Source organism: Crocodylus siamensis, chromosome 4 (assembly GCF_052110815.1).
Source record: "Crocodylus siamensis isolate JL-2025a chromosome 4, ASM5211081v1, whole genome shotgun sequence".
NCBI classification, from domain to species: Eukaryota; Metazoa; Chordata; order Crocodylia; family Crocodylidae; genus Crocodylus; species Crocodylus siamensis.
The window spans coordinates 157,314,858-157,340,864 of NC_143398.1; the positions used below are offsets into that span (position 1 = coordinate 157,314,858).

Consider the following 26,007-nt stretch of genomic DNA (forward strand, 5'->3'; position numbering starts at 1 on the left):
AGCCTGTCTCCCTCACTCCCCACCTTCATATGCGCATCAACCCCCTCCCCCTCGCCTGCCTTCTGGCCGTATACACCACACACCTGCAAAGCAGGCAGCCTAGCTCCCTTTGCTGTGTACACAGCTTCGGCACACCAGCCCCCTCCCGGCCACCAGAGCAGGAGAAACTGGGTGGGGGAGAAACCTCCTACTTCAGACTTAAAACAAATAAATAACAAAATATTTACTGTGAGGTTACAGAAAAGATTGACGCAGATCTTGCTCCACACCTACCACCTATAGCCACACCTCACTGTTACTGTATGAAAAAAAGAAAGCCAAAAAAAGAAAAAGAAAAGGAACCTGGTATGCAGTTGTGGTTCCAAATAATAACAACAGTCTGTGCAGGCTCATAAATGCTTCAGAATTGACCAAGAGGAAGCACATGTTTCAAGATGACACAATCTTGTTGCTATAGTCATTCATCTGAGGGAACTCCCACAGGGTAAGGCATAAAACTGCTTAGGGAAGGATAACAAGCTGCTCAGTGAGTGCTAGTTAGTCAAACGTTGGATTAGGTCCCTAACAGATGTCAGCATGAGCTCCAGTCAAGGTCCCTTCCAGTTCTCTTCTGGATCCCCCAGGAGTGCTGCAAGGTGTAACTTGGCCCATATAGGAAGTTTCTATAGACCTTCAAGTACAGGTGCTGGGGCCAGCAGCATGCATGCCTCCCTCTTCTCTACCCGACCCCCTGGAGTAGGGGCATCTTGGGGAAGTACTGGTATGAGCCATGGAGATAGCATTTTCCTGGGTGGGAATGAGAAGCAGATGATGCAGAACCTGAATGATCGTTTGGCTGCCTATCTGGACAAAGTACGTTCTCTGGAAGCAGCCAATGCTCAGCTTGAAAGCTGCATCGTAGAATGGCACAAGAACAGATCTCATGGGAAGCGGTATGACTTCAATCAGTTTGAGCAAAGCATCGCTGACATGCAAGGACGGGTAAGTGAGAGCTGTATATACCTGCATCATTCTGCATTCCTCCTTCACTTTGACAGCTGTCTTTACAGAAATGGAGATTCAATATTATAAATGCTACAGATATTAATGAGAGCTGTCTTGCGTACTAAAGGAGAATAGTAGGAGATAGGCGAAGGGAAAGAACAGAAGTGAATGCTGGAAAGACCTATGGCATCTAGAGATGAAAATGCATATAGAGATGTTCCCTTTTTTTGGAGGAAAGTTGTGCACTGATCTGCCATATTTTGCATAATTTGACTTCTTTGCACACTGTGGTAAGCAATACAAAGACAAATTGAAAGGCAGGCAAAATATAGAAGTGTGTTCTTTCAAAGGGAGTAGAATGTAGCCAAGTATTATGGGAGGAAGGGAAGCTGAACTAATGAGAAAAATAGAAAAACAGAAAGAGTATAAAAAAACCCCCAGCAGAAGTCATTTGTGAATGTCCTGCAACAGACAGAGATAATATAGCTTTCAAATCATCCAAATGTGCTGTGCTAAACCAAAGAAATCCAATGAATTATGTACAGATAGGTTATAAACATGAATCAGTCAGTAGATGCTCTGTGCACACCATTATCTACAATAGTTTTACCTACTACTTACAATGTCCTTGCAGCAGGCTCTGGTTACTCCAAACATATTTGTAGGCAAGTAATGATGTTGTTCTGGAAAGCATATGACAAAATGAGGTCACTTTAACATTTGTTGTAGCACCAATAAAGGTTATAGGTTTTGGTCAAGTTTACCCAGTGCTCCAGCAAATGACCAAAAAACCCAGAAAGGAGCTCACAATAGGTTTGTCATGGAGTTAGTGGAACCAGAGGTCACACAGGTGACTTTATGTTTCATTTATTGTGACCTCCATGGAGATGGTTTTGTAAGAACACATACAAGTGAAAAAGAAAAGAGAATGCTCCATTCTAATTAAGAAAATTGCATGGACAAATTCACTTTGGGATGCTGCTTTCACTGTAATTAAAGGAAGATTTCTGGCTAGCACTATTAGATCCTATCAGCACTCAGCAATAAGCCTGCTAAACTCACAAACTCACGTGGCTACAAATTTAAACATAATATTAATCTGTCTGCATAATAAAACCCATTTAACTCAGCAATCATCTGTGACTAATCAGAGTAATTTAACACTGCCATATAAGACAAGAAACAAAACTACACAACAATGCTGTTTTCAACTTATGAATGCCATTTTTTGTTTGGAATGGGGATGTTAGAATTTCTCATGACCTTGAGAAGTCTTATTCAGAGACACCTGCTAACTGACATTAATCAGCCATTGTTGAAATACAGTAGGGAGGCCAGGGGCTGAATGGAAACACCTTTCTCCCTGCTAAAGGTATTCCCTCCAGGCAGAGGATGAGGCATACTGGCCATAGGCAATACATCAGGGAAGCTGGAATTGCCACTGTCTATGTCTGTGCTGGGGATAGGAAAAGACCATCAGTCTTTTGGCGTATTGTTTCAGAACTGATTTTATTTAAAAAAAGAAACATCTGATCCAGAGATCAATACCTGGCCTACAACTAATCAGATTTTCTCATCTTCCGTGGATTCCAGACCCACAGAATCCAGCAAAGGCAGAATCTTCCTGGGCAAAGAACGAAAGTCAGAAAGATCAAAGGACCTAAAACACTGGATTAATCAGGATAAAGTCTGCAGTGGGAGTTGGACCGTATTTATCATCAAGCATCCATAGGCAGAAAACACTTACAAGAGTCAGAGGTGCTGAGTAGGTGGGGGCCCAAAGGCCCTGGCCCCCCTCAAGAAGGGGGCTGTCACCCGAAATGTGTAAAACTTTCCGCATGCCCATCATCTTAGGCCCTGCCCTGGCAAAAATAAAAGTTGGTGCCTATGATGACAGTAGAATACCTCTTGCCTGAAAACAGCTCACTGTTGAGGATTTTACTGCTATTGTGGTCTTTATAATGAAGATACCTCCTTATAATACAGGCTGACACTTGGATTTCTGAAACTAAGAGCTCCCAGACCAAGGGCTCTGCCTACCCTTATTCCAAAACTGGTGACTATTTTATCTGGTTTGGAAACCCTAATTTAAACAATTTTTCCTAATAATTTTTGAGTCCTGATGAGCCCTTGGTTGCTACCTTGGTAAACTCCATGATTGATCTGAGAGGAGGTCTGGATTATGACCATACATTCTGTTCCCATTCCATAATTTCAATATTGCATCTGGTGTTGCAGTGAGGTCATACAATTTATTTCCTGGTCAGTGTAGTTTTAGTACCCATTAAGATACAAATAGATGTAATACTGTAAATATAAAAACTGATGTATAAATCATTTAGAAAGACAGAGCTCATGCGCCAAACTGGCTCACTAAAGCCCTGGTGGGCATTGCTTGTGAGGCTGTCTACGAAGCTGATTTTAGGAAGAATCTGAATATGAATTCTTGGTAGGCATGATGTGAACTCTCCACCAACTTAGTGCTTTGCTGACTCTACCTTCAGTGCAACAAATGATATGATTAATTGAGAGAAATCTAGAGGGCACTGCCTAAAAGTATTTAGAGCAGGGGATGGCTACCTACAGCAGATGCTGGTGGATTATGGATCTCTTTTTTGTGACTCAGGTAGCTGAAATCCACCTACACCCCAAATGGACACCTGGATTTAGCCTGTCATTTAGATCAGTGTTGGAAACTTGTTAACCAGCTGTGGCTCTTTCACAGTCTCTATAGAGCATACCGAACAGTTTGGTGCAGTTCTAAGCTGCCAGATGTCCACATTTAAAGTGGCATTCCAGTTGGCAGTCTTCAGCACCCTGTACAAACAAAGACTCACTTAATACATATACTGTATCCCAAATTAAGCCCTTTTCTTTGTCCTTTTATGGCAGGAGTCATCTATCCTTGTTATTGATTTTCCACACTATGAAATAGTTATGGTACTCAGAGCATGAATGGTGTTGTCTGAGTTGTTCTCATGGATGAACTTCCACAGTGTAAATGATGGCCAGATTTATACCACCCCTCTGCTAAGCCTGGGACTGCTGCCAAGACAGAAGCCCTGCCAACTTGCTCCTGATCTGCTCATACACTTACACTTAGCAATTATGCAAAACAGACCTTTTAGAGGGGTCCTGAGTACAGAGCACAGCTTTTCAGTCACTCTGTCTCAGGAGAGCTCAAGAATGGGACTTAGGACCTATATAAGCTATAATTTTTGTGCTTGGTTTGGGAGGCAGTATACTCGTAGTCTATAATTCTCAAAAAGGGTTTCAACTGCTGTTCTTTTTCTTGTTTCCTGACAAGGTAACACATTCCAGGCAGCCAAGTGCTATTGTATTTTTCAGCTGGTCTTCTTCATGTCTTATTACAAGACCTGAGGTGGAGTGAAACTGCCCATGTGCACTGCCTGCTCAACATAGCAGATGCACAGTTTTCTCAAATTAAAAGTCAACTTTTGACACTTCAGGATAATTTTGTCATGATTCAAATTTCTTGGTTCCTTTAAGATTCATTTAGGTGCAAAAGGTGTTATTCGAAAAGCCACTGGGAGTTCTCTCACAACATGATTTTGCCTTCTTATACTGACATGCTTCACCTTGTTTTCCTATAGAAATATTTAGTGACGGCTGAAGTAGAAATGTCCATGTTTTTCTTCTTCTTTCATAACTGGAAAAGGACTCACTATTTTAGTTTTTAGGAAACTAGATTGTGGGGATTTCAAATTCAGACTTGTGGCTCAAGCCTACCTCACACTGGTCAGGACTGAAAGCCATCACTTGTTGGTTTTCCCTGTATCTGCTTGAAACAAGCTCATGCTTTTAGTCCTGTTCCTCCTAGGGCAGTTTTCCACATCACAAAAACACTAATGGGATTGTCAAGAATTTGTTACTCCCTGGTGGCACATTCAGTATAGTGGGAGATGAAGCACTGAATGGATAGTGAAGACTGAATACCTGTTTAATTCCCAAATGACCATCCTTTCAGGTCAAGAGTGAGATCCATTGACAAGCATCCACTTCCCAGGCTATTGAGGCCCTCTGGGCTATGGCCTGGATTCAGCAGCCATGTAAGCACATGCCAAACTTCAAGCCCATTATTAGTTCTACCAACTTCAGATGTATTCACTTAGACACAGCTTAATTTCCTTGCTGAAAACAGAGCTAAGAAATGTCTTCTCCGGGACTGTCAGGTCAGATCCTCTAATAAGTACAATATTTTTTCAGTTTAGAGAAAAAAAGAGTAACTGTCATCCTAGACCAATATGAAACCTATGTGATATTATTCATGTTCATTGTCAAAAATGGTTAAAATGATTATACTTACTCTGTGGCCAGAAAAATGATATGAAGGAAAAAAAATGTTGAGAATAGTGGATAAACAATTTCAAAAGCTCCTAAATGACTTAGGTTCCTAAGTATCATTTTGTCACTTAGGCTCCTAAGCACATAAATTAGAGGACTTGAAGGGTGCCTATGCATGTGCTCCAACACGTTGTAATTAGAACGCGGAGAAGCTGACTCAATCTAGTCTGCTCCACATGAATGCTGTAGCATCACTGCAGCATCATATGTATAAGCCCCTGAGGGTTTAAAAATGGCCATGGGGGTGCTTTAACTAAAGCTTGTCAAATGAGTTTTAGTTAAAGCATGCCATGGCCATTTTTAAATGCACAGGGGCTTGATACATATGATGCTGTGGCATTTTAAATAGAGCGACTCTCCGGGAACCACTCTAATTAAAATGCCTCCCCCCACACCCAAGCACATGTATAGATGCCCCCAAATTTTACCCTAAATGTATTCCTGCAGACAATAGGAACTCCAGAACTTCAGACATCTCCATTATGGAAATGCTGAGCATCCTTGATTTGGCTATGGATGTGGTTGACTCTAGATGTATTTTACAGATTCAGGATGGCAAAATCAACAATGCCAGTGTTCTTCTGCAGATTGATAATGCTAAACTAGCATCTGAAGAATTCAGACTCAAGTAAGTTCTTTCTTTTTTTTGTAAGGAAGGGTAACAATTTGTATAAGATTTGTTTCTACTGAAGTGCTTGGGTAACATCTGATCAATAAAAATCAATATACAATATACATAAAAATAAAAGAGAGTGGGATAATAAATAAATAGTACAATCATGAAAGATCATTGAACAATCTTAAATCACCCCTTTTACAATACTTAGGTCAGGGTGTGAAGAGCAGACTTTACTGCAGCCACTTAGTTTTTATCACAAAAGGCATTTACAGACTCAACACTAACTATAAATTAATACTGGCTTCCACCCCATCCTCTGTCATTCTGTCTCCCATGGCTGTCAGATTATTCTTCCTGACAAATAGCAGCCCCTTTCCCTCAGTAATCTCTCCTGTTTCCCACAGTTGTGTTGCAAGATTGATTGGTGCCTGCTGAACCTCTAGGGCAGTGGTTCTCAAGCTTTTTTTTTTTTGCGGACCACTTGAAAATTGCTGAGGGTCTCAGAGGACCACTTAATCTCCATTGTCAGAAAAAATAAATCAAGTGCAGAGCCAAGTACAGATATTCTTGATTGCTCCACAACCTTTCTGTGGACCACCTGAATGGAGCTTGCAAACCAGTGGTGGTCCGTGGACTACAGTTTGAGAACCTCTGCTCTAGGGTACAGTTTCGTCCAGCAACACATTGTATTGAGAGTTTTATCTGAACAAGAAACCTGAATGGTTTAGCTTAGAGATGCTGAACCTCTGGCCCATGGGCCAAATGTGGCCCACAGAGATCTGGCACCTGGCTTGTAGGGCTCTCCGAGGTTCAGGACATTTGGCAGCAGGGGAGCAGTAGCCATTAATATGGCCACCTTCCCACCTGCCAAATTCCCAAACCCCAAGCCCTGCACAGTCATCAGAGTTGGGCTGTAACCCAATTCCCCTGTGGGGCCAGGCCACACTCCATTCCTCCTGCCCTCCTGTTGGGCCAGTTGGAGCTAGGCCACGATCTCCTGCCCTCCTACCTCTCCTTCCACCCCAGGGCTGGGTCATGCCTCCTTCCCCCTGCAGGGCTGGGCAATGTCTCCTCCCCTCACATCTGTACTGGGCCAAGCCACACCCCTTTCCCCCCACAGGGCTGGGTTGGAGCTGGGCCATGCCCCTTTCTCCCCCTCTGTGGGGCTGGGCCACCCTCCCTGCCCACCCATGGGGCTGGGTTGGGGTCAGGCTGCCCTCTTCCATAGAGGCAGATGGTGCCTGCCACATCTGCCCCAGGGACAGGATCAGGACCACCAACCCAGATCCAGCCCGTAGACAGACCAGGCGCTACTCATCTATTCCTTCTGAAGGAAAAGGTTGAACACCACTTGTCTGGCTGGGATTGAAAATTGCCAGACAAAAATATGTACAGGATGAGGTTTTACAATATTGTAGGCTGGATCCTAAACAAAACTGAATAATTCCCTCCTTTCTGCAAGAGATCATCAGTCATTAAAGTGGCCTTACCAACCTTAAGCAATAAATAAGAAAATTACTCTTTTCTTTTAAGACTCAACCCCCCTCCCCATTATAGATTGATACTGTACCCCCTGTACTTTCTCTGCACTTCTTTTCCATTCCCTGCATTTCCTTTCCCTTCATTAGTAGTTAACTAGATATATCATTCAGTGGCTTCCCAAAAAGTGGAACAGTGGAAAATGCTTTCATGGAAAGGAAAGTTGTCCGTGATGAGATTATGGTGTGATTATCATATTCTGACATGCAGCTGAGGAATTAGTTGTAGACGTTTCAGTAGCAAATTCAGATGGTACAGAAAGTTTGTTATATTGTATCTGAGACTGGGGAGAAAGCAGGGGAACACAGACTCTTCCAGACTGAAGGCAAAACTTGAAGGTCCTTTGTGAGGTATTTTCTTTGAATTTAGTTTCCTAAACACAGTAAATTTCAGGAGTTGTTTTAAAAGGAGCATAATTAGCTAGCTTTGAAGCACAATCTTTCCCCTGGTCCTTTCTCCTAGAACACATGGTGATTACTTTTGAGCAGACTGCAGAAGGCATTATATTCTGCATGTTATGTGAAAAGGATTGTGTAAAGTTTTAGAATTTATGGATGTGTCTACATGTACTTTTACATGTGCCTAAACTTAATGTGTATTTGCCCAATGTGCATTAAGGCATTTTAGGTACTTGTGTACATGTGTATGTGCTAAGGCACATTAATGCGGTGTGCAGACCAACATGGGATGAAAGTTAGCCCTAAGTCACTTGACTTGCACAGCATTAATGTGCCTTAGAGTGTCCATATGTGCGTTAAGGCATTTTAGCTATTCATGCCTAAATTCGATATGTGCTTTTACAGGTATCAAATTTAGGCACAAATAGCCAAAAATTGTCATTTTTAAGGCTCATTAAGGGTGCACATGTGTAGACCTGTGTGCTTAATGTGCCTTAAAAAATGGCTAATGCATCATAAATCAGCACATCAGACCCTTTGAAAAATGTCTTGTTAGTGCTGTGCAGACATGATGAATGCTAGTATGTGAACAAGGAAATGAAAGAAAACCCCACTTTGGTTTATTTTCCCTTAGCATCATAAAGTGTGGTGTGGTGAGGAAAAAGAATTAAATAATAGTACAACAGAGTTCATTGTTCAGGATTTCTGAAAAATAGAAAGTATATGTTTTAGAACGAGCATATAGTTTTTCCAAATTCCACACCTCCTCTCACAAAAGATTTCATTGCCTCTGCTTCTCTTTGATGCTATTTGTAGAGATCTCAGGACCTGACCTGGTTTCAACAAGCATGTTTTGCTTTCTCTTTACTGATAAAGGTATGAAGCAGAAAAATACCAAAGGCAAGGAGTGCAATTTGATGTTGAAAACTTGCGTAAGGAACTTGACAACCTGACCATTGTCACAACAGACCTGGAAATGGAAATTGAAGGTTTGAGGGAAGAGCACATACTCAGGAAGAAAGACCATGAGGCGGTAGGAAGTGTTCTAGCCCTTACCATATCCTGTAATACACGTCTTTTGCTGATAGGTGGTAAAAATTGGTTTATACATGGGGTAGATAATTTTGGGTTCATAATGTTCAAAGAGAGCTAGATCATACCTAAAATTTGCATTTATACATGATCTAATAGATTGGAGTTCTCTAACTCTAATTTCAAGTAAGACATCCACTCAATTCTGGCTTAAGAAAAGTTCACTTTTACCACATTTGTAAAATAAAATAGTAATACTTCCCTATTTTACTGGAATGTTCTAAAAAATAATTATATATATACTGACTGCAGAAGTATAGTAGCTGCAGGTAAAACCAGTAACCAATAAGCATTATCTTTAGCTGTTCCATTAGTTCTTATAATCAACAGAATAGATAAGAATAACATGAAGAAATTATTGAGGTAATATAGGGTGCCTAGACATGACCAGCAACACTGCTCAGGCACACTGTAATTACAGCACATTGGAGCAAACTCAATCGAGTCTGCTGGAGCATGGTAATTACCGTGCCAGACTCCAGCATCTCAATCAGCATCCCCATGCTGAAAATGTCAGCAGGGGTGCTTTAACTAAAGCTCATTTGATGAACTTTAGTTAAAGCGCAGGGGTGCTTTAACTAAAGCTCATTTGATGAACTTTAGTTAAAGCACCCTTGCTGCCATTTTTCAGCATGGGGATGTTGATACACGAGACACTCCAGGTGCTTTAATTAGTGCAGCTCTTTAATTAAAGAGCCCCTCCCCAGTACATGTACAAATGCCCATAGTGTTTCCTAAGGGATGAAATTATCACTATTGTTAGTTTCAATCTCATATTGACCCTTATACCCTGCAGCTGAGGATTACTTTGAGATTGTTGGGTTTTCTGCACCCAAAACTCAAAACGAATATTTGTTAAGGGACTTGGGGATGATGAACTCTGGAGAGGTCAAAATTAAAATAAATTATTTCATGAAGCTCTGCAACGTGAAACGAAGCATTTTTCCAAAGATCTAAATGCAATTAGTGAGATCAGAACCCTTTGGAATTAAAACTGGCCATTCATTGTTCTAGTGCTGTGTGCTGTTGTCCCCACACTGCTGTGCCAGTACTTGAACATGTCTTCTTCATTCAGAAACTCTCAGTCATTACCCACTGAAGTACTTAAACACCATGGCTAAGTACAGGTATTCAAAAAGCCTGAGGCTGAATGGATACAGTCTTCATGGGTTAGTTTAAACTGCATAGATTGAACTGCTAAGCAAGTGTACAGACATTGAGATTTGTTCTGGAAATGCAGCCACATGCCTGCAATGTAGTAGGTCAGAAGTGGGGGGTGCTAAAGCATGCCTCCCTGGTTGCCAGGAGCAGGCAGCTTTGGCCAAGCCTAGCTTGCCCACCCTGCAAGAAGGGATTTGCTGGGGAGGTGCAAAGCATCCTGGGACGCTGGGGGGGATTGTAAGTCAACTTGAATCTGGGAAGTAATCTAGGACAGAAGTTCAGTAAACTGATTTAACCTAATCAGTTAAGTCTGATACTACATCCACCCAGGTTTATCTTAAACTGGTTTCTGTCATTTTGAAAGTGGTTTATGTGCACTGAACTTCTGTTGTGTTATAGATTTTAGCTGGTTTCTGATCACGTATACTGGTTTATGTGTAACTTCTGTCCCTAGCCCATGAGTAGAGCTCAGGGGTGGATCCAGGGCACTAAGCGGAGTACAGTTGCACTCTCTTATGGTTGTGCAATGCATGCACAGTGAGCACAGCTTGTTGTTGTGGGCTTCTACTGGATCCATCACTTTGTCTTGACTCTGGAGCCCAGGAGGTGAGTAACGCCACTGCTTGTCCTCCCACTTTCCCTTGCTGTTGAGTTCAGCCGGGGTGGGGGGGAGGTGGTAAAGGAAAGGGGGGAAAAGCACCCCCTGGGCTTCAGAGTCACACCAAAGCTGTGACTCTAGCAGGAACCCATGCCAATAAGCGGGTGAGCTCAGAGAGCTCACTGTGAAAGTGTCACATAGCCAAAGAAGGTGTGGCCACACACCTTACTGCCCTCCTGGATCCACCCATAGTGGAATTCTTTTCGTTCCTGGTCATGCAGGTGGCTATTTTTTGGTTTACAGACAGGTATGAATTTTATTCTTAGATGCAGAGACCTGCACACATAGATGACTACATGTGCAATAGTCCATGCACTGGCCATGTGCATACCCAGACACATGCATGCAGTCCTTGTTGATACATGGTGGCATCTGCCACCCAAAACTTGTGACTAGCAGTTGTTAGATTCATGAGGAGGACCCTTCTGTGTTTTAGCCCCCATCACCAGGCAGCTAGGGAATCGGAGCTCCCTGCCCAGGGAATCAGGGTTCCCATAGAACCTGGGACCTGGGGCTCCCTGTCTACAGGTGGTTTGAAATTTGTCTTCTTGAGTTTCCACTACAGCAATTTAACCACCATGCCACAGATCAAGCATTCTCCAAGCTCTACTCTGGTTCTCCTTTTAAAGCTGGTGCCCTGGCCCTGTATATCCTGCTTCCCTGAAAAATGGTCTAACCACCAATCCATTATCCCAATTGGCATTATCCTGATCCCTCTCCAGCTTTCCCTTTGAAATGGGCTCACTGTGGCACCCAAAGAAGTGCATATGTGGAGTCAGGAGGAAGAGAGCAAGTCAGAGGGCATGCTTTTCAATGAGGTGATCACGCTTTAGAAAGAAAGGGAGCCTGCCTTCCAACCTGGGCCCCCCTCCTCCTAATGAGGTTGGGCTGTTTATCCAATCAATATTAAATGAAAGGTTTAGGGGACAACTTAGACTGAGGCCTGGGCATTAGGCTATTGGGGTAAAAGACAGGAATGTCACAATTCTCCCATAGTCCTCTGGCATCTTAGACCAGCAAGTCATGATTTTTCTGTAACTAAAAGTTTAGGACTTACCCAGCCTCACACACATACGTGGCAATCCCATTTTACCAAGCAGCTTCCCGGGCAGAAAACAGTAACTGAACATAATTAGGGGCCCCACATAGGCTTGAACATGCAGAGATGAATTGCAAACTATACGTAAGTGCCACGAACTGCAGGTCTGTGGCTGCATATACACCATTTAGGTATATACGTGTATATCAATAAAAATAAATAGGATTCTTCCCTAAGCATCTTACTTTGAGATCATAGTGTACTATTAAGTAGAATAGAAATTCAAAGACTAGACAAGTGAGACTTCCCTTAGCTGGTTTCCTTGCATACCTAGTAATGAATAACTAAGGTATAACACGTCTAGGAAGCTGGACACACTAAAATGATTTGACAGTGTCCAATCAGTCTGCATTTTGGAGGCTGTAGTGTCATGTCCTGGAGTGCTGCTTTTTCTGGGTGCTTTTGAAGTGGTATCAGTGTGCGCTACACTGGAAGGAATGTTATCGCACCTGCTTGACTTGTTCTATAATCATCTTGTTTACACAGTAGTTATATATTTTAATCTAATTGTTCCTCTAGCAATTACATAGAACTTTTTTAGCAACCTCGCCTAAACTTATCATTTCATAAGGACTAACATCTATCTACATGAAACTACATGAAATTACAACTGGACTTAAATGATCCTGCCCAATATGAAGTTCCTTCAGATAAACATTGGAAGTTCCAGTGCTTGTTCTTGTGTCATGATCCTAGAAATCTTTCAAAAACAGGCTGCAGCATCAGTTTTTGGCTGAATTCTCTGGCTTATTCCTACAGCAGGAGAAGGAACAGAAGCAGACCATTGGTTTGGCCATGTCATGCTATTACACGGTGTTTCTCCTTTCTGGCTTGAGCAAACACCCTTCAGCTCAAAAATTCATGGAAACATTTTAAATCAACTAATCAAAACATCGCTGAACTTTTGTAGGAGATTTTGAACTCTAGCTGTTTCAGATTTTGGATGAATAGATATGTTAATTCTTACTGTAGCCCTATTAGCTTATAAGACTTTTAATCTAGTGGTTCCCAGCCTTTTCAGTTTCAAGGTAGCCCTCCTTAGACTCAAGGCACCCTTTAGACACAAGGCACCCTCCATACCTTTTATGAATTGAGCAGCATCTCATTCCAAAAACTAACTTATTTATTACAGTGCTTACCTCCTTGCAGAGGGGCTGGGCAGTGGGATCGGGGGCACAGCCAGGTAAGGAAAAGCCAGAGCCTGCACTTATTTGCTTATCTCCTCACCCCTGGCTTATCTCCTCAAACCTTGGGGCACCCTTCAGAGGACCCTGCAGTGCCCCTGGTTGCCCTAACATTCTGGTTGAGAATCACTAGCTTAATGTCTTAAATGGCATGGGTCTGAAGAAAATGAAGAAGACCTGATTGGGTTTGGCATTCACACTGTTAAAAAACACAAGATTCCTTTTCAATAAAGGCCATCAACCTCTTTCTCATAAACATCTTAGTGTCTTGTCATATGTTCTGCAGATTCAATATTTGTTGTACCATATACATATAAGAATCCTACTCATTTTTCAGGAAGTGAATGCCCCAACTAGGGAATATTTCAGCTAGACTAAAAGTAGCCTCCTTTCTACCCAATCTGAATTCCCTAATTATTTGAGCACTTCCATAATTGTCTAGGTTCTTCTGTGTGCTCACTGTAGCTGGCTCCTTATGAAGTTGTATGCTATAATGGTGTTTCAAAGTGGTGGGTCTGAAATTTAAAATGAATGATCAGATTAGTAAACACGTCAGTGTAGATGTCTGTTATCCTATAATTATAAATAAACAATTACTGCAGGCAGTGCACCTGCCTGGCTGAACACAGGAATGGAGTTAACATACAGGCCAGTACCAACAATTTTAGTGTGCACAATGTATAGGCTGGTGAGAGTCTTTCTGCATGAAATGTAAAGTGTGCTGTAAAGTAATTTTACTTGTCCCTTGAATGAAATTGCAAGGAGTCTTTTAAGATTGTCAGGTCCAAGCAGCATAGGTGCGAGTATAATGATTAACTCATTAGAATGAAAACAAAAAATTAGTGCTACTTACTGGGCACATCTACACATTCATTAATCCACCTTAGACACTGCACATTTAGTTTAGTATTTCTTAATAAAGTACTAACTAAATGTGCAGTACCTAAAATTACTGCACAGTAGTGCTGGCACACAGTTGTTTAGTAATGCTTACTGGTCATTAGCCTAACAATGTGGCGCAGTTGGCTATTAGCAAGTTTTTTGCCATGACACACTACTGTGCTGTGTTATCAGGTTAATGCACAGTAAGTGTCTCACATAGATGTGCCCACTGAGGATGGGAATGGATGAGATAAGATGGTAATGAGAATTTTTTCTCCCCCTTTTCATAAATACATCACAAATGCTTATTTCTTATCCTCTGCTAATCTGAGTAGGATATGCACAAACAACGTTCAACCAAGGATGTCACCGTTAATGTGAAGGTGAAAGCAACACCACCAGAAGATTTGGTCAAGATTCTAGCAGGGATAAGAGAGGATTATGAAGCCATTATTGAAAAGAACCACCAAGGCCTTGATGTCTGGTACAAAGAGCAGGTAACAGAGAGCTACACAAACTTCCTTCTCATAATTTTAACAGACCGTCTATTTTTATAAAGGGTATATCAGTATCAGTAAACTTTTCACTTGCTTTTGCTCCATAGACTTCAGCAGCATCCCTGGCAGTGACCACCAGCCCAGAACAAATACAGAACAATGACAAAGAGATCAAGAACCTGAAGCGCATTTTCCAGACCCTGGAGATTGAGCTGCAGGCACAGTTAAGCAAGGTATCAGCCAAGGAAAGCAATGGCAGGTCATTTGTATTCAATAACTTCTTCAGGAACCTATGACTTGGGCTAAATTTTGTTCTCATTTACACCCTTGCATCTTTGACTTCCATGAAGTTATAGGACCATAAGTGCATGATGAATATTTCAAAGTGCAATGTGTGTTCTGGATTTCCTTTGCAGAGGTTAATAACAAGAAATAATATGGCCTTTAAAGATCCTATTAACACTATACCCAGAAAGAAAAAGCATTTGTAAGGTATGACTTGAACTATATTTATGTTTACTCAGTCTTTGTGAGGAGTTTCAAGTTGATTATGATTAATACCTAAGAAAGGCATGATCAATGACCATTTCAAAGCAGTTTCATGCTAGCATAATTCCATTTGAAAACAAAGGAGTTGCCCTGTTGTAAAACTGGACGAGCAGAGTGGTGAATCAGGCCAGAAACATGCTGTTACTACATTGCCATAAATAATAATTCTTGTGAGGATTAGTTATAATTCTGGATATCATCACAAGTTCATTCCTATGTTTCATTAAAGAAGAAACGAGGCTTTAGCATGGGGAATAGGGATAGGTTGATTTATGCTCCATTTCTACAAACAATTATGTACATGCAACATTGTACTTGTGTGACCTATCCTGAATTCACAAAGATAGTCATGAGTGTGACTAAGGGTTTGACAGACTGGAACCCTGGGATCCTACATGTGTGTGGAGTCTGCTGGAACATGAAAATTGACACGCTCTGGCAACCTTCTGTGTCACATGTATCAGTGTCAACGTGCGTCTCCCTGCTGAAAAAATGGTGGCAGAGCACTTTGAAATAAAACACGTTTGATGAGCTTTAGTTCAAAGCACCCTGCCACCATTTTTTTCAGCACGGGGATGGCCAGGGATGCTGATACATGTGATGTGCGGCTCACCCATTAGTGCAGCTCACTGATTAAAAAGCATGTGTAAAAATTCCCATTATGTTTGCAAGTTCTTCTGGTTACAGACCGTGTCTTTCGGCATTTTTGTGCAGCACCTGACACATTATAGCCACCTCAGAAATAACAAGAATGGTTTTATCTGTTCTTTCAGAAACATGCCCTGGAAGATACCTTGTCTGAGACCCGAGCTCACTATGCCTCTAAGCTGCAGAATATACAAGAGTTCATCTCCAAATGTCAGGAAGAACTGAGTGAGCTCCGTCATGATGTCAGGTGCCAAAGCAACAAGTACAAGGTTCTTCTTGGGGTCAAAACCCGCCTGGAGAAAGAGATTTCCACTTACCAGCTGCTGTTGGAGGGAAGGACTGATGAGTAAGGCAAAGTCAGGCTGATCTGAGCAGTCATCATGTTCATGTGATTTATGTATTTGTATTTACTCAAGTGTGAAATTGTGCAAGAGCCAAGGATTTTTGCTGGTGATATCTTTTATTGGATCAACTGCATGTTTGGGATAAAGCTAAACAAGAATGCTTTACCATGTATTTGATCCAACAAAAATCCCTGCCTCTTGACTAATTCTTGGACCATCACAGTTGCAACATCACTCCAACACTACTAAAACTCATAATAAGAATCGGTCTTTTTATGTGTATAGACCATAATTAAAAGCATATGAGATACTAATTGATAAAGGGGCTTGGGCATGGAGACTCACTCCAGACAAGCTGGAAATTTCACTAAAATGCATAGTTATTTGGACTAAATATTAGTTTGCTTTATGTACCTAAATACACATATACAGCATGCAATTGCAGTTTCTGGTGCTTCCATACAGTTTGTGATTACACACTGTGGCAAAATAGCTTTGCCATACCTGCGTACCTGCTGGAAGTAAAACGGAGAAGGCAGGAGGGCCCTCCCACCTTTTTCCAAATATGCTAGTGGTTAGGGCAGTTGCCTAGGAAGTAGGACACCTACATTCTAGTGCACCCTCATCCAGACAGAGCTGGAATATCTATCCTGTTTTCCAGAAGGTTGCTATAACAGACATTGCCTTGCTCTCTCTCCAGTCTGCTTCTTGAATTTAATCCCCTACTTGCTGCGTTTAATATTTCTTAGATAAGCAGCACGGGGGAAGTTCTTGCCCCGTTGGAGACAGGAGCCTAGGATAGAATGTAGGTCCTCTCCTGCCACAGCAGCATTCATCTCATTGAGGCACAAGCCTTCTGTTTTGGGCTCTTCCTTTGGCCTAGCTTCAAGAGCAGGGGCAGAGAAGGCTTTCAAAAATACCTAGACCATGGCCTGGTGGTTAAAGCAATTTGCTAGCAAGCAGGAGATGCAGTTTCAAACTCCTGGGTGGGTGGAATCTAAAATCTGTGTCTCTTGCTCTCTGGGCAAGTGCCCTAGCTACTAGTCCATTAAGCTAAAAGGTAAGAGGGTTTCTTCACCTAAGACGGTTCTTTTGTGACTAAAACTTCAGGACTTACCTGGCCTTATACACATATATGAATGATAGTATTTCACCATGCTGCTGCTCAACCAAAGCCCATCCCAACTGGGCATACTTAGCTAGCAGGCACACCTGGGCTTACTCAGGAAGAGGTGAACTGCATACTTTGTGTAGTCATACAAACAAAAATCAGTTCTGCAGCTGTGCGCACCATTTAGGAGCATAAGAGGAAATAGGATTTAGTCTTTTAGATCTTTTCGTCCCAGTTTATAGATCAAAAAAAAGCAAAAAGCTTGGAGGACAGTTTAGACAGGCTTTGGATAAACACAAATCTCACCATGATGTTTTGCCCCTTACTAATTGGACTGTGGACTTTATCCATTTCTGATGCATATGAATCTCAGCATTTAGAAACCTCTGGGACACCCAGTCCTTTCTGCTACCAGGAAATACAGAATCTGTTATCAATACAATGAAACCTGGGAATTAATAAACCGGACAAGGGAAAGTTCTTTGTGATACTAATAGATGAAAATCATAGGGAGACAGGACAAATATCAAACTTCCTAGCAGCACCCTGAAGGGTCCTAACTCTACCCATATAGAAAGCTCAAAATAAAATATAACATTTCTCATAAGTAACCATAATGTGAACAAGACAGAGCTATTTGGGCAGAGGAAGAATTCAAAGGAAGAGTAACTAGACCCAAGAGTAGTGAAGAGTGAACCCCTTCATAGTAAAAAAAAATGGTTTTGTTTTTGTCCTTTACATACTGGCACAGTGGTTACATTAACATACCAGAACGTATCCATTCTTTTCTGCTTTCCTTCACAGGATAACAAGGAACTTGGAATCAAGTGCTAAAGGTAATAACTCCATACTGTATTTTCTTTTTCATAGTGACTGTTTCAATGCTCTTGGAAATTCCTGTCACAAATACCTTAAATTAAATGTATTCCTATGTGGGGGCCTATGCAAGGTTAATGAACCACTTAAGTCCCCACTTAAGCCATATTTTGCCATGAACAAAGTGACATGTAGCCCTTGCTCAAGAATTAATTTCATGCAGCATGTACCGGTCTGTCAACAGTTTACAACCTATTTTTGGAACAAACTTCCCCAATCAGTGAAACATACTACCAAAAGCTAAGCCTCAAACTAAGACCCTCAAGATCCATGAACAGCAGCGTCAACTCCACAAAATCAGCTTGAACAGTGATTCTCAACCTTTTTAGACTCAAAGCACCTCTTCAATTCAAGGCAGCCCTTGGAAAATGCCAGTTCTTAGTTTTCACTCATTTTTTGACTACAGAAAAATAACAGAGCTATTTTCCTGTTATACAGAACTGAGAAAGGACACGGCAGGTCAGAATGGTTTTAACACTGTGAATTTCTGTTTGAAATGTCTGGGTTTATCTTGTGAATCATGCACACTTAACAGTGCTAACATTGTGCACCCTACAGCACCTTTGAATGGATCTCACAGCATCCCAGGATGCCACAGCACCCTGGTTGAGAATCACTGAGCTAGAAGGTAGCTTCCCTTTGACTCAAAAGAAACATTTGGGAAAGTTTGACCTGGTTGTCTTAGTGCGGATAGTTTTATTCAGGAGTAAGACTAGAGGCATTCAGTGTCTTATCACAATTATGGATTAGCTAAATCCACTTTGAAACTGGATTTATTCTTGCTGAGAATTAGCAGTATATATTCATTAGCCCTGACTTAACCTAACCCCAAAGTAACTTTCCAGCAATAGTATAATTAATAGCAAAATTAGCTATTGACTTCAAGGAAAACGTGGCATGTAATACCACTTGGGGATATGGCTCATAAACTGATACATTTCTTATTTCCATTCAGAACACACTGCATCGACTGACCACAGGCTGAAGACAATTGTTCAAGACAGTGTGGATGGACATGTGGTGTCCACCACCATAAATGAAATCCACCAGCTGGAATAAAGCAACATATTACTTGCTGGCTCTGCCAAGCCCAGATGTGTGACATGGGACAAGTTCTAACGCTGTTTTATGTCTCAGTTTCTCCACTGTAAAATGGGGCTGAGTGTGACCTCCTTTGTTAAGTGCTTTGAGATCTATTGAGGATCTCAGTAAGATCTTTGTAAAAGCTAGGTGTCATTATTGCTGTTATTAGTTTGAAGAAAAATTCTTCTAACCATTAAGACATGAAGGACAAGCCATTCAATGAAAATGATCAAGCCATGTAGCTAATGTATGTATTACACATGTCTCACCAGTGCCATGAATCTGCTGATCTCCATCTGCAATTCACTTATTTCTTTGTGAACTAATGGTAATTTAAAGTTAATAATTTCCCAACTATTGTGCCAAATTCAGGTACTTTGTATTTCTTCTTACTGTAAACACAATGTCTCTAAGATAAATTTGTTCCAATTACTTTTGTTAGTAGTTAGGGGGGTGTAGAAAAACCATTTAGAAGCCTTTTTGTATTTAGAATCACTGACAGACTCAAGAGGCATGAAGAACTTAAGTTTCTTGAACCTGGATCAGCATAAAAAATACCCAAAAAGGAGTGACAACGTCACAAAGTGTTATAGGTGCTTATTACCTAAAAAAAGGCCCGCCTGGTATTTCCTGTGCATAGCTTTTTTAATGTCAGGGTTTTAAACAACATTGCTTTTAGCATTGTTTTAAATTATATTGGATAAAATGCCCATTGTGGAAATGCTTATTTTCTTCTCCAAGCTTCTGCAACAGGCACCTGCCTCTTAAAATGTTCCTTTCATCACTTGCTATTATTATTATTACTAGAGATTGTAATTTGTCCAGTGATTTTCTTCACCTTCCCATTCCCAAATTTTCTCTGTGATCCAATTAACCATCACTTGACAGGTTCCTTGAAACAGATTCTCGTATCTCCCATTGATGGTGTTGAATAACAGAGATAAAGAGACAGACAGAAAGATGCAATAAGTACTGAGGAGCCAGAGCATGTATCCTGTGAGGATCAGATTTGGTGCGGGGGCAGGGACAATTAAGATGGTTGGTTTTTTGCGGTTTAAACATTTTTTCCTGCAAAAGAATTTTGGTCAAAACAATTTTTTATGGGACATGTTTGATTTCATTGACTATTGGAGGTAAGGCAAGGGTTCATTAAAAATAGATGAACACTGAACACCTTAGGGATTTCAGATGCCAAAAATTGAGTACTTTCAGTTTGTTTTGTGTTTTCAAAAAAATGTAAAAAATGTTTAAAAAGGGGTGTTTGATTAAAACAATGTTTATTATAATCAACATTTTTTACAAGAAAAGAAGTCCTGACCTATTCTAGTAATAATGAGAAAAAGGGTCTGATGACCCATATTAATTGTCACTGAAGTCAAGGAAAGCTTTGGTATGCCTGAAAAACAAACTCACAGTCACTGTAGCTAATATCTCCCCACACAACACATCAGCATATTACCATAGTCATAAGAGGTCATCTCAGCAGTAACAGAACAAGTGGCAATGAAGTGCAATGAAAAGTGTAGAATCAGGGAAACAGAATCAACAAGAATGGCTATTCAAGCTGGGACGACAGGAAAATGGATTAAAGGAAGCAAGACGACACAGAGCATAACAGGTTTTTATGGGTGACACACTCAGTAAACATCTATATCAGACAAAAACATTTTCTTTTGGTCAGTTTCACGTCAACAGGACAGACATTGTAAGTCATTTGTACCAGCTGGTCCTCACTTCAAATGGGCTTGCATATATATTTTGTCATTTGGCTTGCACTGAAACAAGGTTTAACGGAAGGTGAAAACTTCAGCAACTCATGACAAACGCACTTCTAAAACAAACAAATTCCAGCCCTATGACACAACTCATTCTTACTGGCATGCCAGAACCAGTTGGTGACCCCCACCCTGGTTGCACAAAGATTTTGAGGGCCTTGAATGAATTACCTAATGCTTTGTCTAAATGGAGTAAAACCGGTAATACTGGATTGGTGACCCTAGGCTAATTCAACCTGTCCTTTGTTAGAGCTCAGCAGACCCAACCAGCCAGACCTGGTACAATGGTACAAACAATTTCTGGACAAGAAAACACCGGACTGATTCTAAACATGTTTTTTGCATTACTTTCAGTTATCTTTTAACTTCTCCAATGCAGTGGGCTGCTTTAAATTCTGCTCAAGAAGTGAGGCTAGCTCTGCCATCAAAGGATTCCTGTCCACTGGGGAATCCATAGGTGTATGCCTGAGGTGGCTTTCAGATGAGACAAAGGGGTTGCTACAGCACTGTGCTTTAATACTTCCTTTTGGACATACTAAAGCACAGTGCAGTACTGTGTGCATGGTGCATGGGTAAATTCCGCAGTTATGTTGCCGTAACTGTGCACTGTACTGGGGGATCGCGCCACTACAGTGACAGAGCTGGTGATCACATGTAGACCCATGTGATCATTGTGTCGCTATGTTACTATAGGGCAATTTGTAGATGCACCCAGGGAGATAAATACTGCTATCTTCATTTTACAAATAGCTAAGCCAAGATGCAAAGTTGTGAAATGATTTGTCCAATGTCACAATAGGGACACTGGAAAGCAACAGAGTTAGAAATAGAACTCAGGTCTCAGACTTTTACTTCACTGAGTCATCCGATATACTGCACTAGTTCACTCCCATCAAAAGTCAACTTTACCACACACATACTTCATGATTACCTATACATTTTAGATTATACCTTATGACAAATGGAACAGGAGAGCAGACATTTAATAACAACTTACAAATCTACTATTACTGAAAGAATCTGATCATAGCAGGAAATACAAGAACACAGCTCAGATCAACACATTTCTGTGTACTTCATGGTTATATATTTGTTTTTAAACATATATTACTAGAATTGCTTTATATGAACATATGTATTTTTAGCTTTCTAAAATGTCTAATTAATATCCCTTAAAGAATAGTTTAAATAATGATTGCCCCAGGGGTCAGTCCCAGGGCCAGTTTTGTTCAATATCTTCACCTGGAAGCTGGCATAGAAGTCTATAGATGACACCAAGCTGGGGGGAGTAGTAGACATGCTGGAGGGTAGGGCTAGGATTCAGAGTGACCTTGACAATTTGGAGGATTGGGCCAAAAGAAATCTCATGAGGTTCAGTAAGAACAAGTGCAAAGCCCTGCACTTAGAATGGAATAAACCCATGTACCAGGACAGGCTGGAGGCTGACTGGCTAAGCAGCAGCTCTGAACAAAAGGACCTGGGGGTTATAGTGGACAATAAGCTGAATACGAGGCAGCAGTGTGCCCTTGTTCCCAAGAAGTCTAAAGGCATACTGGGCTGTATTGGTAGGAGTGTTGCCAGCAGATCAAGGGAAGTAATTATTCCCCTCTATTCAGCACTGATGAGGCCACATCTGGAGTACTGTGTTCAGTTTTGGGCCCCCCCAATGCAGAAAGGATGTGGACAAATTGGAGAGAGCCCATCAGAAGGCAACAACAATGGTTTGGGGGCTGGGGAACATGATTTATGAGGTGAGGCTGAGAGAGCTGGGCTTATGTAGTCTGGAGAAGAGAAGACTGAGAGGAGATTTAATAGCAGCCTCCAGCTTCCTGAAGAGTTGTTCCAAAGAGGATGGAGCTAGACCAGAGGCGGGCAAAATGTGGCCTGTGGGCTGGATTCAGCCCACCAGGCTATTCTATCCAGCTCGTGGGGCCCTTCTAAAATGTAGACAATTATTACCTGGTGGTGGTTGCCTGTCTGAAAACCAACAAGGCACTGGTGGCACGAGGTGCCAGTGGCGTGAGCTACCAGCTTCAGCAGGAACCAACCAACCCAACCCCAACCTGACCCATCGCATCCCGCTCCAACCCCACCCCACAGAAGCTTCTGGCTAGCAGAAGCTTTTGCCAAGGGCTGTTCCCTAGCCCTTCCAACCCAAGAGTTGAAATTCAGGTCAAAATGGGTGGGGGGGACCACGAGCGATCATGAGACTCTGGCTCTGTGCCTCCAAGTACTGGTCCTGGCTAGAGTGCTAGGAGTACCACATGGAGGCATGGAGCCATCCCAGTCTGATGGCATGGGACTTCCCTTGGTTCTGGCACTCTAGCATACCACCAAGCTGGGCTGTGCTGGCTGCATGCTGTGCTGTACATGTTCCAGCCACGCAGCTGAGAACCACATGCTGCTGGGAGTGGATGGGCCGGGCCGTCTCTGTGCTGTGCTCTGTGGCTCCTGGCCATGCAGTAGGGAACCATGTGCTGCCAGGATGAGATAGGCCTAGCCAGGCTAGCTCCATGCCACACCATTCAGGCCCCAGCTTTGCAGCTGGGAACTGCACAGTGCATTTGGGCCAGGTCCGGCTGGCTCTGTGCCATGCCATGTGGGTCCTGGCCTTGCATCCAAGACCTGCGTGGCACAGAATGGAGCCAGCCTGGTCCATCCCATCCATTCCTGGCAGCATACAGTTCCCCACTGCATGGCTGGGACCCATGTGGCATGGTACAGAGCCAGCCTGGCCTGTCCTGTCCCCTTGCAGCATCATGTGGTTTCATAGTTTCGTAGTTTGTAGGGTCGGAAGGAACCTGAGCAGATCATTGAGTCCGACCCCCTGCCACAGGAAAGAGCACTGGGGTCAAACGACCCCAGCAAGGTGTTCATCTAACCTCCTCTTAAAGACCCCAAGGTAGGAGCCAGCACCACTTCTCTTGGAAGTTGGTTCCAGATCCTAGCTGCCCTGGCAGTGAAGTAGCGCCTCCTGATATCTAGCCTAAATCTCCCCTCTGCCAGCTTGTGAACATTATTCCTAGTCACTCCTTGTGGTGCTTGGGGAAACAGGGACTCCCCCAGTGCCTGCTGGTCCCCCCTCACTAGTTTGTAACAGGCCACTAGATCCCCCCTCAGCTTCTCTTGTGGAGGCTGAACAGGTTCAGATCCCGTAGCCTCTCCTTGTAGGGCCCGCACTGCTGCCCCCTGAGCATGCGAGTGGCCCTCCTCTGGACCATCTCCATGTTGTCCACATCCCTCTTGAAGCACGGTGCCCAGAACTGGACGCAGCCTGACCAGTGCCGCATAGAGGGGGAGTATCACCTCCTTGAACCTGATTGAGATGCATCTGTGGATGCATGACAAGGTGCGGTTGGCTTTCCTGACTCCATCCCCACACTGCTGGCCCATGTTCATCTTGGCATCAATGATGACTCCAAGATCCTTTTCTGCCTCTGCACTGGCAAGAAGGGAGTTCCCCACCCTGTAGGTATGGTGCTGGTTCTTCCTCCCCAGGTGGATCACCTTGCACTTGTTGGTGTTGAATCCCATCCTATTCTCATTTGCCCACCCCTGTAACCTGTCTAGGTGTGATTGCAGCCTATTCCTCCCTTCTAGCGTGCCCACATCCCCCCACATCTTAGTGTCATCAGCAAATTTGAATAGGGTGCTTTTTACCCCCTTGTCCAAGTCACTGATGAAGATGTTGAAGAGTGCGGGCCCAAGAACCGAGCCCTGGGGGACCCCACTGCCCACATCCCTCCAGGTTGAAAATGACCCATTCACTACCACTCTCTGGGTGCGGCCCTCCAGCCAGTTGGCGACCCATTTGACTGTGTATGTGTTGACACCACAGTCCCCCAGTTTCTTGATGAGAACGGGGTGAGAGACATTGTTGAAGGCCTTCCGAAAGTCCAGGAAGACTATGTCCACTGCTACCCCTGCATCTAAGGATTTGGTGACCTGGTCGTAGAAGGCCACCAGGTTGGTCTGACAGGACCTGCCTCTAATGAACCTGTGTTGGTTGCCCCTAAGCATAACCTCCCTCACTGGACCCTTGTGGACATGTGCCAGAATAATTCTCTCAAAAAGCTTGCCCAGGATTGAGGTAAGACTAACTGGCCTATAGTTTCCCGGGTCCTCCTTTCTCCCTTTTTTGAAGACGGGAACCACACTGGCCCTCTTCCAGTCCTCTGGCATCACACCAGAGCACCACAAGTGCTCGTACAGCCATGCCAGGGGTCTCACAATGACCTCAGCTAATTCCCTCAGTACTCTAGGGAGGAGATCTTCCGGACCAGCTGATTTGAATACATCCAGTCCCTCCAGAAGTTCCCTGACTAGTTCCTCACTAACCCTTGGCCTAGGTGTGCCTCCCCTGGGGTTTGAGGGGGGCCCAGAGGGGGGTGGCTGTTCCAGTCCCTGCTCAGGAAAATGGAAGCAAAGAAATCGTTAAATATGTTAGCTTTGTTGTCTGGTGTGACAACCAAATTTCCTAGCGTGTCCTGCAGGGGGCCCACATTACCCGGAACCTTCTTTTTGCCCCCTATTTATTTAAAAAAGGACTTCTTGTTGTTCTTGATCCGGGAAGCTAGTCCCAGTTCCTCTCCGCCTTGGCCTTCCTGACTGCCCCCCTGCATCCCCAAGCAACTGCAGTATAATCCTCCCTGGTGATGGCCCCTCCCTTCCATTGGATGTGCGCCTCCCTTTTAGCTAGGAGACATTCCTGGATGCTTTTGGTGAGCCATGGGGGCTTTTGTGCCCTCCTACCCCCTTTGATCCGTGTTGGGATTGGAGGATCATCTGCTTAAGGAGCGACCACTCTTCTTGGACACCTGGCTCCCCTCCCCTCCAGGACCTCAGTGCTTCCCTGACTGTTCTTCTTAGCTCATTGAAGTCCACCCTCCTGAAATCTAGGGCTGCTGCCTTGCTGTAGGCCTTTTGCCACCTTGTGCTGGATGGTGAATTCCAGCAGGCGATGGTCACTGTTGCCCAGGTGGTCGAGCACCCGCAGCCCCCTCACCAGGTCGTCGCCGATGGCCAGCACCAGGTCCAACAAGGCATCTCCCCTTGTGGGGCTTTGCATCTCCTGGGTTAGATGGAGGTCCTGCATTCTGGCTAGGAACCTACATGAGCGGTCAGACCTGGCTGACTGCTCCTC

General features: G+C 43.1%; 1 protein-coding gene across 1 annotated transcript; it reads left to right on the forward strand.

Annotated features, from left to right (window-relative positions):
* Nucleotides 1-426: 426 nt before the first annotated feature.
* LOC149866917 (keratin, type I cytoskeletal 23-like) lies at nt 427-20,354 on the forward strand. Its single transcript, XM_090044442.1, has 8 exons — nt 427-981; nt 5,895-5,977; nt 8,782-8,938; nt 14,317-14,478; nt 14,586-14,711; nt 15,801-16,021; nt 17,935-17,966; nt 18,962-20,354. The coding sequence occupies exons 1-8, from the start codon at nt 577-579 to the stop codon at nt 19,063-19,065; spliced, it is 1,290 nt and encodes a 429-aa protein (XP_089900568.1). The 5' UTR covers nt 427-576; the 3' UTR covers nt 19,066-20,354.
* Nucleotides 20,355-26,007: the final 5,653 nt, after the last annotated feature.

Excerpts from the sequence above, each read along its gene's own strand:
- LOC149866917 (XM_090044442.1), top strand. The coding sequence starts at position 577 with ATGAGCTCCAGTCAAGGTCCCTTCCAGTTCTCTTCTGGATCCCCCAGG. Across the intron at positions 14,479-14,585 it reads ATGTCTGGTACAAAGAGCAG|ACTTCAGCAGCATCCCTGGC; the intron begins GTAACAGAGAGC and ends TTTGCTCCATAG. Across the intron at positions 14,712-15,800 it reads TGCAGGCACAGTTAAGCAAG|AAACATGCCCTGGAAGATAC; the intron begins GTATCAGCCAAG and ends CTGTTCTTTCAG.